General features: G+C 34.3%; 1 protein-coding gene across 10 annotated transcripts in view; it reads left to right on the top strand.

Moving 5' to 3' along the window:
* Nucleotides 1–15,771, top strand: part of EML5 (EMAP like 5) — a 113,930-nt gene that overhangs the window by 52,145 nt on the left and 46,014 nt on the right. For all 10 annotated transcript variants that reach the window (XR_010431463.1, XM_064658934.1, XM_064658931.1 and 7 more), the window contains exons 14-21: nucleotides 3,429–3,615; nucleotides 5,353–5,458; nucleotides 6,542–6,635; nucleotides 8,522–8,622; nucleotides 10,516–10,718; nucleotides 11,784–11,895; nucleotides 12,861–12,988; nucleotides 14,686–14,827. Coding sequence is in view for 9 of the 10 variants with exons in the window: in XM_064658934.1 (XP_064515004.1) it covers nucleotides 3,429–3,615; nucleotides 5,353–5,458; nucleotides 6,542–6,635; nucleotides 8,522–8,622; nucleotides 10,516–10,718; nucleotides 11,784–11,895; nucleotides 12,861–12,988; nucleotides 14,686–14,827 (1,073 nt within the window). In the remaining variant the exon portion in view is untranslated. The remainder of the gene's footprint in view (nucleotides 1–3,428; nucleotides 3,616–5,352; nucleotides 5,459–6,541; nucleotides 6,636–8,521; nucleotides 8,623–10,515; nucleotides 10,719–11,783; nucleotides 11,896–12,860; nucleotides 12,989–14,685; nucleotides 14,828–15,771) is intronic.

Genomic DNA, 15,771 nt, shown 5'->3' with positions numbered 1-15,771 from the left:
AGTAGAGGGTTTTATGTGTATATCTAAATTTCCATCACCATCACTGGAGATGCAGTCAGTAGTCAGTGGAGCACAGGGAGTGATTTGTAAATTACTTCAGTGGTTTGTTTTCTGTGTGTGAATACATTGATTCTTTTCATGCTTTTCCTGAGATTAGCTAATAATCTTGGTTCTAAATTGGTTTAAGAATATGGAGATGTAAGTATTTTGTGACTGTGTAAAAGATTCTTAGGGAATGATGTTCTACATTGAAATATGCTTCTTTTCATCTCTGCTCAACCTTAGCCCATCACTTTCCTTCATAAAAAGTACCTATGGAGTCAGGGAGTCAGTAAACTGTTGTGTGGGAAAGACCAAATATGTTTATTTGGGTTACAAAGGGTCTTTGTTGGCACTGCTTGATATCTGGCAAAATATGTTGTATTTTAATTGTAAACAACTGACTGTACATATTTTTAATAACTAGATCAAATTAGCTAAAATCAAAACTTCTGATCACAAAAAGTTATAGATATGACTAATAAGAACTATTTTCCTGCATCCTATATACATTTTGGATATTTTGAGTAGTCCTGTGACACATGGCATTAATGTACTCAGTTTCACTAGGTTTAATTTAGGGTATATAGGCAATTGTTACGATGAACTAGGAAAATTCTGAATTTCTGGGTTACACATAGGAGGATCTGAAACCCTTTTGCTGTCTCAATGCTTTTTACTTTTATGGGTGACTGGTAAGCTTGTAAGAAATTGCTCAATGTCCAAGATTTCAAAAGCAATATTTCTTTCAGCGTACTTATTTTCGTAGCTGTTTTTTAAAAAGTATTCTCCTTTAGGGTGCATATTTGCCTTTTTTCTTTTTTATTACTCTGTAGTTGCAAAGGAAATCCAGTATGTTTAGCAGAGCACAGTGCAGAGTGAAGCACAGGAAAATTATGTCTAAGCAACAATAGGTTAGGATATCTTCTTTGGCACTGTGCCTGCCTTTATAATCCCTGCCCCTCACTGAATGTTGTCATGCCTTTAAAATGGTGATGTTACATACTGTGATAGGTTATTTTTCTTTCTTCATAGTTACTCTAGGTCATTGTATATTCTGTCCTTTTAAAAACTAGTGGCTGGACATCAAAGAAAAGGTGCAGGCAGGCAGCACTTTGGGTCGGGCAGAAATCAGCTTCAAAACATCTGCACATGTTGCTGCTGGGGGATGTTGTTAGTGAAAGATGTGGGTGGAAGGAGACCAAAGCATGACTGAAGAGTATGCACCTGTATTGTGAGTCTAACTTATTGGTCACTTTGAGAAGAGCAGGGAGGAAACATATAGCTGAGCCTCAGATAAAATGGAAAGAGATTTTTCTAGAGACCTTGAAGGGACCGTAACTCAGGAGACACTGAAAAGTTGCTGGACTAGGACAAAACCTGAAGTTAAGAACCTGCACATGGATACCAATCTAAACAATGAGTTGGAGAGAGACTTATTTAAAAGCTTTTATTTCTGTGCTATCACAGTTTTTGCTGGTTTAAGATGTTCACTTTTCTTGTTTGCGATCCAATGAGACCCAGCTTTGGACTTCACAGTGTGGCAGACAATACAAAGCTGGGAGGAGAGGCTGGTAGGCCCAGTGTCTGTGCTGTCATCTGAAGGGACCTGGGCAGGCTAGAGAATGGGGAAGGGAGGAATTTCATGATCTTCAGAAAGCTCATGAGATGCAACATTCTGCTTCTGGGGAGGAAGGACCTGGACCCTCTGCTGGCCTCTTTAAAAACTTTGTGAGGTGATTTTAGCAATTTTTGTCTAATCACATATGGTGACATTGTGTGTAATGTAGGTGAGCCAACAGAAATCCAGTGTATTCAGATCTGCTCCAGATATGTGCTATGTTGTTTTCCAGTAATGCATAGATCTAGCATTTGTCAACATGAATCCATGTTTTTTGAAATAGTATTCATTAAACAAAAGTTGGTCAGCTGCCTTAAAGATTCATTACTTCACTGGTGCATATGACTGCACTGTGTACATAAGGAAAAATGTATATAATTTCATGAATTATCTACCTGTACTGCATAATTTCTGCATCATTTAAAACTTTTAAGTGTCTCATATGTCGTAATTGTCTTAATGCTATACCATAATTGTCTTAATGCTATACCATTCATTTCGTGTATGATACTTACTGGTATGTGTACAGATGCATCTCTGTCTTATGTGATAATTTAAAGACATGCATGTTGCAAAAGGGGCCTGCTTTTGTTGAGAAGTATAACATGGACATTAGAGAATTCTGTTAATTTGCAGTTGCTGAGGATGAATGTGTAGCCATTTTGTTTGCCAAGAATGACTTGCTGATCATCTTCAACTGGTTCAGTTAGAAGTTGGATGCAAAAATACTTAGGTAGAGCTTTTGATCCCTAAATGAAGATAATTCATGGCCATTTTAAACAATTCAAGTGTCATTCCCTTCCTGTAAATTTAACCATATAGTTAGAAATGTAGCCAGATTTTGCCTGCATCTTTGTAAAATAATTAAAAAGTTGATTGAGTGAAGATCTGTAAGAAAAGAAGAAGGAACAGAAAGAGGTTAGCTGAGGAATTACTAGCATAGAAACAGGATGTGTCAGGAGTATATGAAGTATTGTTTACATCAGCAGAAAGGAAGGAATACATTTAAATTATGCATTTTTAAATATTATCTCCATCGACTGACAAAGACAGTGTTAAAAACTTGCTTGTTTTTTTAGTTTTCTTAACCTCTTAAATTACTTAAAGCAAGATCCTAGCCTTTTTGAAAAATGTAACTTTTGTGTTTTATGGGATCTTGAATCTTAATCACACCTAGGAAGAAATACGTGTACTGAGATACAGTGCATACAGACCTCGGTTGGGAATTGGCCTATTCGTGCCAGTTGCTGTATTGCAGTTGCCAGTTGCAGGAAGAAGACAGGTTTTCCTTCAAAGAAAGAAATTGTTCTAGAAGAAAATTTATGCATTTGTTTTCTGTTATCAAGTTTCCAGAAACTCTCAGTTGTCCGCATTCTTGTGGAATCTTTTTCTGCCTGAGTTTTGAGCAGTAAGAGATAGCCAAAACTAATACTTTGGACATTTTCTATTTCATTTAATTATATGTTGCATGCCCAACTTCTCCATGTGGTCTGAAAAAATTACTAGCTATTACTTTCACTTCTAAACTAGCTGTGGAGAATAACTATTAAATGCCACTTTTAAACTAATGCTAGTAGTACTGTTGTCTGAATAGGAAATTAAATTGTTAAATTGATATTCCTTTTGGAAAATATGTTATAATCTTACCAAAACAGTAATTGGTAAGTAATCTGAGTTTTACATGTGCAAAATTCATCTCGAATAATTTTATCTCAGGTTCGTTATATATGTTTATGACCTTGGTGAACAAACTTTTTTCTCTGATTAGTTACAGAGGTTACGACTGTCGAAGCAATTTATTTTACACTCAGACGGGTGAAATCGTATACCATGTGGCAGCGGTGGGAGTGGTGTACAACCGACAGCAGAACACACAGCGCTTTTATCTGGGTCACGATGATGACATTCTTTGCCTTGCTATTCATCCCTTAAAGGACTATGTGGCAACGGGCCAGGTAGGATGCATATTTATCTTCCATAACAATGTGAAGTTTTTACTATTGAGTTTAGAAAGGCCTGTCTTGGAAGAAGAATGTCCTGTCTATACTTATTCGGGTGAAGGACTGCTTTTCTGTTGCAGATGGAATCTTGGTAAAAAACTGACACAATAAGTGTTTTTTACAGTTCCTTATAATCTCATAAGAGTTTTACTTCATCGTTTTTTAAACTTCTTTTAAATTCAGAATAGATTAATATGTTTTTATTCAGCATTATGTTACCGTTTCATGATAAGGTGGAGGAAATGTGCAATTAAGAAATATTTTTTTAGTGTCTTGTTTTTTATTATTACATTCATGTATTATTACCTAATATGAAGTTAGCAGTTGTTACTACAGTCTGGCATTTCATTTTCATGTTATATGTTTTGTTATCACCTATATTTATTGTTTGTGCGTACAACACAGGTATGTATGTTGCTAAAATTCATTTTATAATACTAATAATAGTTCATTTTATAATACTAATTGTAGTTCATTTTATCTGTTGCCTGACAGTAATTTTAGGTAAATTCTTTTCACTCATGTTTTCTGACAAGTCTTCCCATAAATATTTATACACTGGGAATTTGAAGGTTTGATCTGATGTTGCAGGGGGGGTTATTTATGGTTATGATTTTTATCATTGTTGTTGTTATTATTATAAAGTAAATTGGGAAATATGAACTGAGTTTTTTAAGAGAAATAAACTTTTGCTTATAATGCTCTTGATTTCTGTAAAAATGTTTGAGATTAACATAACTCTGTAGGTCAGTTAAGAAATTAAAACCTTAAATATAAGAATTGATTTTACCTAATTTTGGAGTAGTAAAGGCTATGAATAAAAATGTCCCTGGATTTACAATATTTTAAAATACTTTATGCTATGAACAGAACGATACGCTCCATTATATACTGTTTTACATAGAGATATTATATACTGTGGTGTACTATGTTACCTGAAGATATTAGCTAATGCAGTAATCAAATTTCCCATGCCACACTGGTTCAGATTTTCCTGATAGTGGATATTCTGAAAAGCTTTGCAAATATCACATACTAAGTTTGTGACAAAACCAGAAATAGATCCTAGTTTTGTTGAGCCCTGCCCCTGGTCTTAAACACAAGAGACTGTTGCTCTGATTTTACAACCCTTTTCTTGGTGCACTGAGGTGTAAAACCTTTGGAATAGTAAATACTGAGTAATGATGCTTTTGTACATAGTTGAAAAGAATAAGCTGAATTCAATTTCTTACTAAGTTCTAATTACCTACATTAGTGCCGTTTTAGTGACACCATTAGAATCTGACCTGTAGATACTTGTAATGACACCAGTAAGCAACAGAAGTCACCTTGATTTCTCAAACATAGAGTAACTTACATACTAGCAATAAAAATAACCTTTTATTTTTAGACAGGTAATGATTGATGAAGAATTGATGGAATAAATATGCCACAGTGCAATCAATGTATTGTTTTTTTGTTTGTTTGTTTTGTTGTTTTTTTTTTCCAAGAAGGCTTTAGTTAGTTGTGATTAATGTTCCTAAGCCAGTTGGGAAGTGGTATTTGTGAAGCAGCAAAAGGAACAATGTACTGCTAGCCAGACAGCAGGAAAAGGGTTTTTTTTGGAGTATTTTTCATTATTGTGCTTTTTAAACAATTGTGTGAAGTAACTGAGAAATGAAAAAAAAAGTTTATGAATATGTCTACTTTCAGGTTGGTCGAGATTCCTCAATACACATTTGGGATACAGAAACAATAAAACCACTCTCAGTATTAAAGGGCTATCACCAGTACGGTGTTTGTGCTGTTGATTTTTCAGGTAATAAGTATTTATTTATTTATTTATTTATTTATGTACACTTTTCCTTTTCTGTGTGAGAATACAAGCTAATCAGTTCTACTAAGAAATTTGGGATTCCTTTACGCTGAAGACTATGTATTAAAAATATTTTGCAGTGTTAAATGTCAAATGAGAGAACCTGTCTTAAAATGATTATTCATTTAAAAAAACTCCTTTGGAGTCTTGCACATAGGAAATACAAGAACAGATTCTGTGCTGTTTAACAGCTGAGCTGAGCACTTTGGAATTTTATTTGGTTGTATGATGCAGGTGCACAGCTCTTGAGTGCTGTGTCTGCTTTACAACCATGTAACCAAATTTTTGAGCACATTGATCAGGTGTGCAATTCTTTTTCTTTTTTAATGAAATCCTGAAAGCCATTTGGGTAGCACACTTATACATTCAGAAAGTCCAGTTATGGATTCTTCTGGTCAGAAACCCAGTCTCTCTCTCCGCCTTATCCTAACATAAGAGACTATTAGTTAAACCCTTTGAGATTTTTACACCCCATACATTGAATTCCTGTACCAAAATTTAATTTCCTCTGGTCCACTGGCTTCTATTTATTCTTTAATAATTTGGATTTACTGGATAGGATCTCTAGACTCACAGTGAAGATGTGTGATCACAAAGATGTATACTTTGTGGTCTTTGATGCTTCTTACTTTTGATTCTCCGTTTTTCAAGATGTGAATCTCGTTTCCCAAATTTTGGCATGGATGCATAGCAATTTTGAAGATGGATATATGTCAGAAAGTCATTGATCATGAGTGAACACAAATAGCTTGTTTATTGGAGGTTAATGTGGAATATATCAGAGCTTCTCCAAGAGTTTACAGGAGTACTAAATTTAAGGGCATTTCATAAATTTCATGGTATTGCTTGAGTGCTTTCCTGTTTAGTAAACAGATGACAAGACATGCCTCTAAACACATCATGTGATTATTTACCTGTTTGTATGTTCTTATAATATTTGTGAAGCTATAATATTTTTAATATGGTTTCCTATGATTGCAACATAGTTATCTATCTACTCTCTTAATAATAAATTTATTATTCTAGCGGATGGGAAACGATTGGCTTCTGTTGGAATAGATGACAATCACACTATTGTACTCTGGGATTGGAAGAAAGGAGAAAAGCTTTCTGCAGTAAGGTACGAATTTAGCTATGTTTTAAAATTTGTACCTAGATTTATTTTCAAATGACAGTAAGCAAAATATATTGATTAAAGAATAAAAGTCCTCCAATAAATTAGCAGTTTCTATCACTTGAGTGATGCAGACAATGACATTTATCAAAGCCTTAAAACCTTCTTTGGAAGAAATAAATGAAGCTCTGATAGCCAACAAGAATTATTGCTGTGACAGCTCCACTGGTGAAGAAAGAAGATATAGAAGATGAAGTTTATTTGTGTTTCTTTAATTTGACGTGTTCTGAAATAATTTTTTTAAAACTCACTCTATGTACTTCTGTTTGCCTTCTCAAAAATGGTGATGAACATTCTGTTCAGATCTTTTTCATCAGAGGTCACATCTTCGGATAGTAATCTGAAGTTGTTTTGCAGTTCTTTTTTCTTCAGGGTTCTTTCCTTTTCCTTTCTGAGCAGCCTGATCTAACTTTGAAGTCCAGTCTGCTTGGAGTAGGAAAATAGACTAAATAACTTCCAAAGGTTAAACATTTTGGAAGTTTCTTTGTGTCTGCGAAGATTATTTAATATCTGTTTATTAAACAGAGTTTTAATCTACAAGATAGAATCTTATTTCTAATTTTGAGTAGTGTTTTTGAAACCTCCAACTTTGGTTTTTTTAAGGATCTATTGCTTTAAATAGAGCAGTATTGTGAGAGAGTTTTTCCGCATTCTGTCTGGATTCAGTTTGTGTACTCTAAACGTTGTTCTATGTAGATTTAAAAGAGATTTATTACTCTCTGCGGATACAATTTAAAAAGTGTCAACTTCCTTTTTATCCATTAAGGTCATTATTGCTCTTCAATGATGTTTACTATCATTTTATTTTTAAACATGTGTTGAATTTCTTACCCACTGAGGAATGAAAATCCTGAATACATGATGTAGATAAAGAAGAGTACTCCCTTCCCAATTATTTTTCAGAAGCCCAGTTAACTTGGCTTCTCTGGAGACTCATTTGTCAGCCTTTCACCTGATATTTTTACTTTCAGGTTTGGGTGGTTTTGTTGTTTTTTTTTTAAATTTCTCCTACCCACACAAAGGAATTGATTGGAATTTTTGAGAGCAGCATCTGTACTTTGAAGATGACTGAGTTTGGAAAGAAACTGTTTCTTGCTTTCTGCACTAATTCATTCCGTGGTTTGAAACAACAGAAAATAAAATATTTTTGCCACTTTTGAATGAGGAGCAAAAATTAAGGATTGGAGGTTCTTCTGCATTTTAAAGAAAGAAAAAACCAGTAGCAAGCATTTCTTTCCATAAATAGCAAACATAGTTGAAAGCTGTTTTTCAAACTATAGGACTGAAGCAAGACATTCGTTTTATAGAAGCTTAGTAAGAAATCTAAAACAAGAGATTTTAAGGTTTTTGGAAACAGCTGAAATTTCCATTTAAGAAACGTAATAGCACCATGTTTTATTCTAACAAAAACATAAAACATAAACATAAAAAAATCTATTAAAAGATGTTTTCAAAAAAAGAGACATTGGAACAAGGTTTACAACTTTATTCCTTTAAGTTTCATTATCAGCTGTCAGAGATCTAAATGCCATATACCTAAACTTAATGCAAATATATTTTCTTTTGCAAAGAAAATGCATCCTAGTGCATCTCTGAAGTAACATAATTGCTCACCTGCTTTGGAGACTGAAAGGTAATGAAAATAGAATGGAACTCAGTATGTTGGTTCTTTGGCTTTCTTCCTTCTCATAGTAAACTATTATTAATGATTTGAAAGTAAATGTTAGCAATATAGAACAGGCATACATTAAGACAAAAACCCACAAACCAAAGCCTGTTTAGAAATATTAATAGTTATATTTTTATTTAAATTATTTTACTTTGCGTTTCAGGGGAAGCAAAGATAAGATTTTTGTTGTTAAGATTAATCCTTACATGTCTGATAAATTGATTACAGTCGGAATTAAACACATGAAATTCTGGCGTAGAGCAGGTAAGGACACTTTTCAGAATTACAGCATTTTCTGTTACTTAAAGTATAACTATTGCATCTCTTTACTGCATGTTTCATGTATTAAAGGCAACTCCTTTCTCTGTATATGTCAATTTGCTTTGCCCTAGCAGTAATAATGTTAATTGGCATTATGGCAGTAGTGGGAATTCGTTTTAAGATCAATTTGCAGTGGAGCTAGAGGTACATAAGTAGAAAAGACCCTGGATTTTCTACTGTCTGATTTTATATCTAGTAATAATATAGCATATCTGAAAAGGTTACAGAGCTGCTCTAGAATCATAGAACAGTTTTTGGTAGAAGGACCTTTACAGCACATCCTCTATGAAGAGGCACAAATAAACCTTAAATAAATTTAAGGTTATAAAAAATTCACATACAAAATTCAGACAAAGTACTTAAAGATGATACATCTGCCAGTTGAGAGCTGTTTGTCTAGACACTTCTGTTGAACTTGACAATTAAAACCCAAGGTAAAGCAGCTGGCTATTTCTGCTTGAGAAATTTTCAACAGTGAAAAATCCATTCCCTGATATTGTTTGAACTTCATTGTTTTAAATCTCAAATTGTATCTAAAGGCACATGTGCTACAGAAGACTAGCTTTTCTACTAAGCATGTTCTAATTATTCATGCAGAATTTATGCACATCAGCTCACAGAAGTCCTGACAAAGATTAATCATGGAGAGAAAAGCCTCTGACAAAAAAAATTACACTGGTTTTCCCAATTCTGGCTCCAACAAAAATTAATCAAGATTGCCTGAGAGCAAGCTGTTGATGTCTATATAAATTATTGATTTTGACAATTGAGCTTGCTATCTATAGAAAGAACAAAGTGTCTCAGAATATTTACTGAATGAGTTATTATAAATTCTTTAGAAAGAAATCATAACTATGCTAAAAGCTTGGAGATGGTGATTTTGAATAAAGAAAGGAAATTGTTGAAAATGGTAGTTTTGTCTCTGGCATTGCTCAGTCAGCAGAAATCAAATTCCCCTGATGCAGCAGCCCATCTGTGCAAAACTCCAGTGGAACACTGGCAAGGCAATCACTGTGAAATGCACTTAGCAGTGTCAGTGTGAGGAGCAGAGTATTGGTGTACCTTAACAAATGCCAGGTTTCTGGAATCTGCAGTAGAGCAGGTGCACTTGATGTGAGAAGTGCCACTGAAATATGTGCTTTGGAATAAGTCGTCATCAGTGCTAAGGCAGAGGGGTTCTGAGACTTTGTCTCTCGACATGAAGTGTCAGATCCTGAGGGGCTTCTGTGTTACACCACAAGAAATTTCTCTGAGGATTGTAACGATATAAATCTGACTTTCTAGCCAGAAGTTCCTATGTGTTACACTTGTCAAATGATTTTAGATATAAAAATAAAAAATAAAAAAAAATATAAAATTTATATAATATAAAATTCTATTATCCAGAGGGCAATATAAGTAAACCTCTAAAATAAAATGAGAAATCCTCTCACTGAAAACATATAATGAAAAGGGTGGGATGTAAAGGTTTAATTTTTTTTTTCTTTCTGGTTAATTCATTCCAAATTTCTATGAACTGTGTGTGGGAGATGTTAGTTTTTTTGTTCAGATGCAAGTTTACAAATGCACTGTGTCTCCATATGTCTATGTGCGTATATATGTGTAATACATTCAAATTCAGATTCAAGTAGTAAGTTAAAAGTAAGGGTTGTTTTTTTTATGAAAGTTGCCAAATAATATAAAAATTTTATTTTGTGGGAACTCTTCTCAGGCTCAGTTTTTGGGGCAGCATGTGTGGACCAGAAGAAAAGGACCTGTTGCTCTGGGCAGGGTTGTATAGTTTCTGGAAAACAATTCTAAGCAAATATCTGATGATTTGTTTTTGGTCTGAACCAGGCGGAGGACTAATTGGGAGAAAGGGCTGCATAGGTGCTTTGGGAAGAACTGATACAATGATGTGTGCAGTATATGGCTGGACTGAAGAGATGGCGTTCTCTGGAACTTCCACGGGGGATGTGTGTATTTGGAGAGATGTGTTTCTCATAAAAACTGTCAAAGCACATGATGGTCCTGTGTTCAGCATGCACGCACTGGAAAAAGTAAATAAACTGCTTGTTGTTTTATTATGTCTGGACAAAGAAGTCTATGATAAAGCTAGACCTTTCCCAAACTTATCCATGTCCTTATTTCCATTACAGAAAAGCCTTGTGAGGTTCAGATTCAAAATAGTGTTTTATGCATGTCTCTTACTTCTGTTATGTAAAAGTTGTTTCTCAAATCCTTGTGGTCCAGTGACATCTTATTCAGTAATTTTCATAACCCCTTACTAAAAAAATAACAGTAACTGATTTAAGATCTGTAAGTTTAATGGAATATGTGAGCTTGTGAGAAAGGAAGATCATACTTCTATTTTGTGCTGTAATTACTGTCTACTCATAGAAGCATTCAATCTGTAAATCATTAAGTACTTCTCCTGATTCTCAGCTTCTTTTTAACTCAGCAAAACCTTTAAGCATGTGCTTAAATGTGAATGAGTGTTCCAGTTAGATTACTTGTATGTTTGAACTTATGTATATGTTTGTGTTTTGTTAGGTTAGACCAAGGCACTCCACCTCCTAATATTTGAATGTCAGTATAGTAGTGTTGAACAACGCATGTGTTATTCATACTCAGAACTAAATGCTCTAAAGGAAAGTACTAATGATTTCAATATTATGTATACCTGTTGCTTCATTAAATACTTGTAAATAATTTTTAAAGACAGAATGGCACAAATATGCATATATTTGAAACATTTAAGCACTAATCAAATTTCTGTGAGTGGTACTAAGTTTGGTTTGGAGTAATGAGGTGAAATACCAAAGGGACATGCAGGCTAAATATCAGGAAAAACACTTTATAGTATGTTGATTAAATTTATTTTCTAGAATGGTAGAAGCATACAGCCTCTGTACATTGACTGTACAGAACTGTGCTGCTTTCATCAGGAGGAGAAATCAATCATTTTGTTGCTCCTGTTCTTTTCATCTGCCCTGTGTATTACAGTGTTGTATATAGTCCATTTTCAGTATTTGCAGAAATCACTGAAAAATTAAAGAAATATAGTAATGGATTATAATTTTTGATTATTTATTTCTTTTTTTTCTCACACCCCCCCCCCCCAGGGATTTGTCACTGGAGGAAAGGATGGGGTAGTAGCTCTCTGGGATGATACTTTTGAACGTTGTCTCAAAACCTATGCCATCAAAAGGGCTGCTTTGGCCCCTGGGTCTAAAGGTAACAGACTTTTATTCTATTTAAAATACTTTCTTTAGAAAACTTTGTGGAATTGCTTTCCTCGGTAGGAAGAAATTCACATTTGACATAGTGAATACTAAAATGGTTTTTTTGAGCGTTACTGATTGTAAATATGTTGTTTTTCTCTTGGGATGGAATCGTGTGTTGTAGCGTCTGTTTGCACATTTGATGGGTGCAGATCACAATATTTGCCTTATTATCAGCCTAAATTAATTAAACTTTGAGTTTCTTATCACCCAGGGGATTTTTTTTTTAATTAAAGTTGCAACCAAAAAAGCCTATTGTATTTCTTATGATTCTGAGTATGAAATCTCTTATCCAATCTTTTTTGTTTCGGAGAAGGGAAGGAATTTAGAATTGTGTTTTTTTGAGGTATTGGTACTTAATTTTCTGTAAATGCAAATGTCTTTTGAAATAATTAATGAACATTTTCATTTCTATTTTTCCTATTTCTATGATTCATTCTTGATCTTAGCGGTATTTTACTGTTTCCCCTATTTGTCATTTCGGATAGCCATTTCTCTTCCATCCCCTTAATAAAAATTATGTTTGCTGAGTTCTAATGTATATGACTTGATTTTCAAACATTCTGAATATAAATACTTATTAATGAAAACATTGTACTCCAGGATATCTTATTCTCATAGCTGTTTTACAAAAAGCTAGATTTGAGGTTACCATAAATGCTAGCAATTTAGTAGTGTAGTTGACACATGCCCATTTTTTCACTAAGATTGCCAGTCAGGCTGATTAAACTTCTTGATGTATTGCTCAATACTCTCAAAGGAGTCCAAACATGTAAGCTGTTCCATGCAGGAATATGTTTTTATTGTTTACTACTGAGTGTCTTTTTCTACAGTGAGAATGTAATGTGCATATGTGTGAGAAACCCTCTTTAAGGCATACTTGAGAGTCTCCGGTCTTCCAACATTTTTATGTTCTAGGTCTCCTCTTAGAAGATAATCCTTCTATACGTGCCATATCATTAGGACATGGTCATATTTTAGTGGGCACAAAGAATGGAGAAATATTGGAGGTGGATAAAAGTGGACCAATAACTCTGCTGGTTCAGGTATATATTAAATATCAGTCAAATATTTCATACCGCAAACATAATTTTATTTTTCAAGTAAAAACCTATGAAATAACAAAGACTTTAATTACTAATGAAGTTAATGAGTTACCATCACTTCTAGTTAGGCTAGACCATTATGACTTTTCAGTGAGCAAAATAGAGATAGGATTTCATTTACTATTTTGTTCAATGAGTTCATCCTTTCAAACAGATAGAGATCAAATTTCTGTTTAAAAAAAAAAAGAAGTGTGTGAAACAGTGGATCTTCCACTGAATTCTTTATTAACTTTTTCTGAGTCCTAATTACTGCTATTATTTTTAAAGGTTGTCTCCTTGAGGTTGTTATTAGATTTATTTGTAATTATGTAAAAAAAGTTTCAGTCTTCTTTGCCATACCAAACAGCTGCATTTCTTAAGCCTGTCTACAAAGCAGGTTTTTACATTGTATCAATCTATGATTTTCTTTCCAAGTTAAAGAAACTCTGCATTATCTCCATTCTGAGTGGCCAGTGCAATAGATAAAGAACCAGTTTTGTTTAAAGAAAATATTAGAATCTAAGGTAAAGAAAAAAATCTAATTCATAGAATAATTTGTTGGAAGGGGTCTTTAAAGGGATCTTGTCCAAACCCCCTGCAGTAATCAAGGGCATCTTCAAATAGATCAGATTGTTAAGAGCCCCATCCAATCTGACTTTGGATGCTTCCAGGCGTGGGGCATCTGTCACCTCTCTAGGCAACCTCTCCCAGTGTTTCACCACCCTCATCATAAAAAATTTCTTTCTTATATCTAGTCAGAATATATCTTCTTAGTTTTAAACCATTACCCCTTGGCCTGTTGCTACAGGCCCTACAAAAAGTGACCTCATCTTTTCATAAGCCCCCTTTAAGTACTGAGAGGGTTCAATAAGATTTCCTAAGAGCCCTCTCTTCTCCAGGCTGAACAACCCCTACTCTCTCAGCCTTTCTTCATAGGAGAGGTGCTTGAGGCCTCTGACCATTTCTGTGGCCCTCCTCTGGATGCAGACCAGCAGGTCCCTGTCTTTCTCATGCTGAAGACTCCAGAGCCAGACACAGTACTGGAGTCTCACCAGAGTGGAGTAGAGAGGCAGAATCACCTCCCCTGACCTGCTGGTCAGATTTCTTTTGTTGCAGCCCAGATCACAGCCTTTCTGGGCTGCAAGTGCACATTGCTGGCTCTTGTCCAGCTTCTTGTCCACCAAATCCCCAAGTCCTTCTCCTCAGGACTGCTCTCAGTCCATTCTCTGCCCAGCCTGTATTTGTGCTTGGGATTGCCCTGAGCCACGTGCAGGACCTTGCCTTGGCCTTGTTGAGCTTCATTGCATGAGTCTACCTGTTACACCTGTCAAGGTCCTTCTGGATTGCATCTCCTCTCCTCCAGCATGTTGATCACTTCATCACACAGCTTGGTGTCATCAGCAACTAGCTGAGGATGCACTCAGTCCTACTGTCCATGTCATTGATATAGGTGTGTGTGAGGATTATTTCTCAGGAACAGTTTTCTGTAGTACTAATTACTATAATTTTCTCAGGTGTTGTGTATTTCTATTAAGATATTCATTATCTTCTAAAGATATGCATGTTCTCTCTCTCTTTTTTTTAAAAACTTCCTTAAATGTATTATTTCATATTTCAATTTAAAATAAAAAGTAATCTGATTAATTGTGTTTTTTCAGGGTCACATGGAGGGGGAAGTTTGGGGTCTAGCTACTCATCCTCATTTACCTATTTGTGCCACTGTAAGTGATGACAAAACCTTAAGAATATGGGATTTATCTCCTAGCCATTGTATGTTAGCTGTTCGCAAATTGAAAAAGGGTAAGATGCTTAGTATAAAAAAATATTTAACTGATTCAGTTGACATTTACAAACTTTATGAATCTTTCAAAAGCAGGACTGAATAAATTCCTTTCTTTGCTCGAAGTATTTTATTAATGCTATCTTCAGGAGTTATGTGAAGCTAATGAATCTGTACAGAAAAAATTCTGTGTAGTACTGTTCTGGAGATTATTTGCAATTGTAACATATTTAAGTTGAGCCAATTATATAAATGCTACATTGCTTATAGTATTGCAAAGTGAAGGACTTCAAATCTAGAAATTTTTGGAATAAATCTTAGATGTAATGTTGAAATTCTCTTCTTTGTGAATGTTAGAAGAATCATGAATGTCAAGGAAGAAAACAATCATAAAATTTTTACTCATTGTTTACTATATAACTAAATTCTATTTTGACAGATGGAAAGTCTGTTGTTAGTGACATCATATAAGGTGACTTTTTTTAGGATTAGATCAGACTGGCTTTAACAATCTTGTAATGATATATATGGTTTACTAGACAAAGGAATACAATAGGTTTTATCTGTTTGGCATTCAGCAACGCAGTTTGATTCTAACATAGTAGGAAGCTTAGTTGAAGATTATTTAGATGATAAAGTAAATGTAGGAAGAGACATGAGCTAGCACAAGCAGAGATCAAACAAGAAAGTTTCTAGTAGGCAAACTCTGCATAAGTCTTCAAGCTCATATTTCTTAATATTTTTAAGAGTACTTTTGGCAAAAAAAGAATAAGTCTGTGATGACTTTATTTGCTGAGAAGACACATTTCGAGATGCTTTGCCAATATTAAAAAGTTCCTGTGTACTATATAAAAAGAGATGGATACTTCTGCAGACTACAGTAATGAAATAAAATTGAATTGGCTGCAGAATTGAAATAATATTTGATAATTAAAAAATGTAAGATCAATTCAAGAAAAATTTC

The sequence above is a fragment of the Pseudopipra pipra genome, chromosome 6 (genome assembly GCF_036250125.1).
Source record: "Pseudopipra pipra isolate bDixPip1 chromosome 6, bDixPip1.hap1, whole genome shotgun sequence".
Lineage (NCBI taxonomy): Eukaryota > Metazoa > Chordata > Aves > Passeriformes > Pipridae > Pseudopipra > Pseudopipra pipra.
This window is presented reverse-complemented; position numbering and strand designations above follow the sequence as displayed.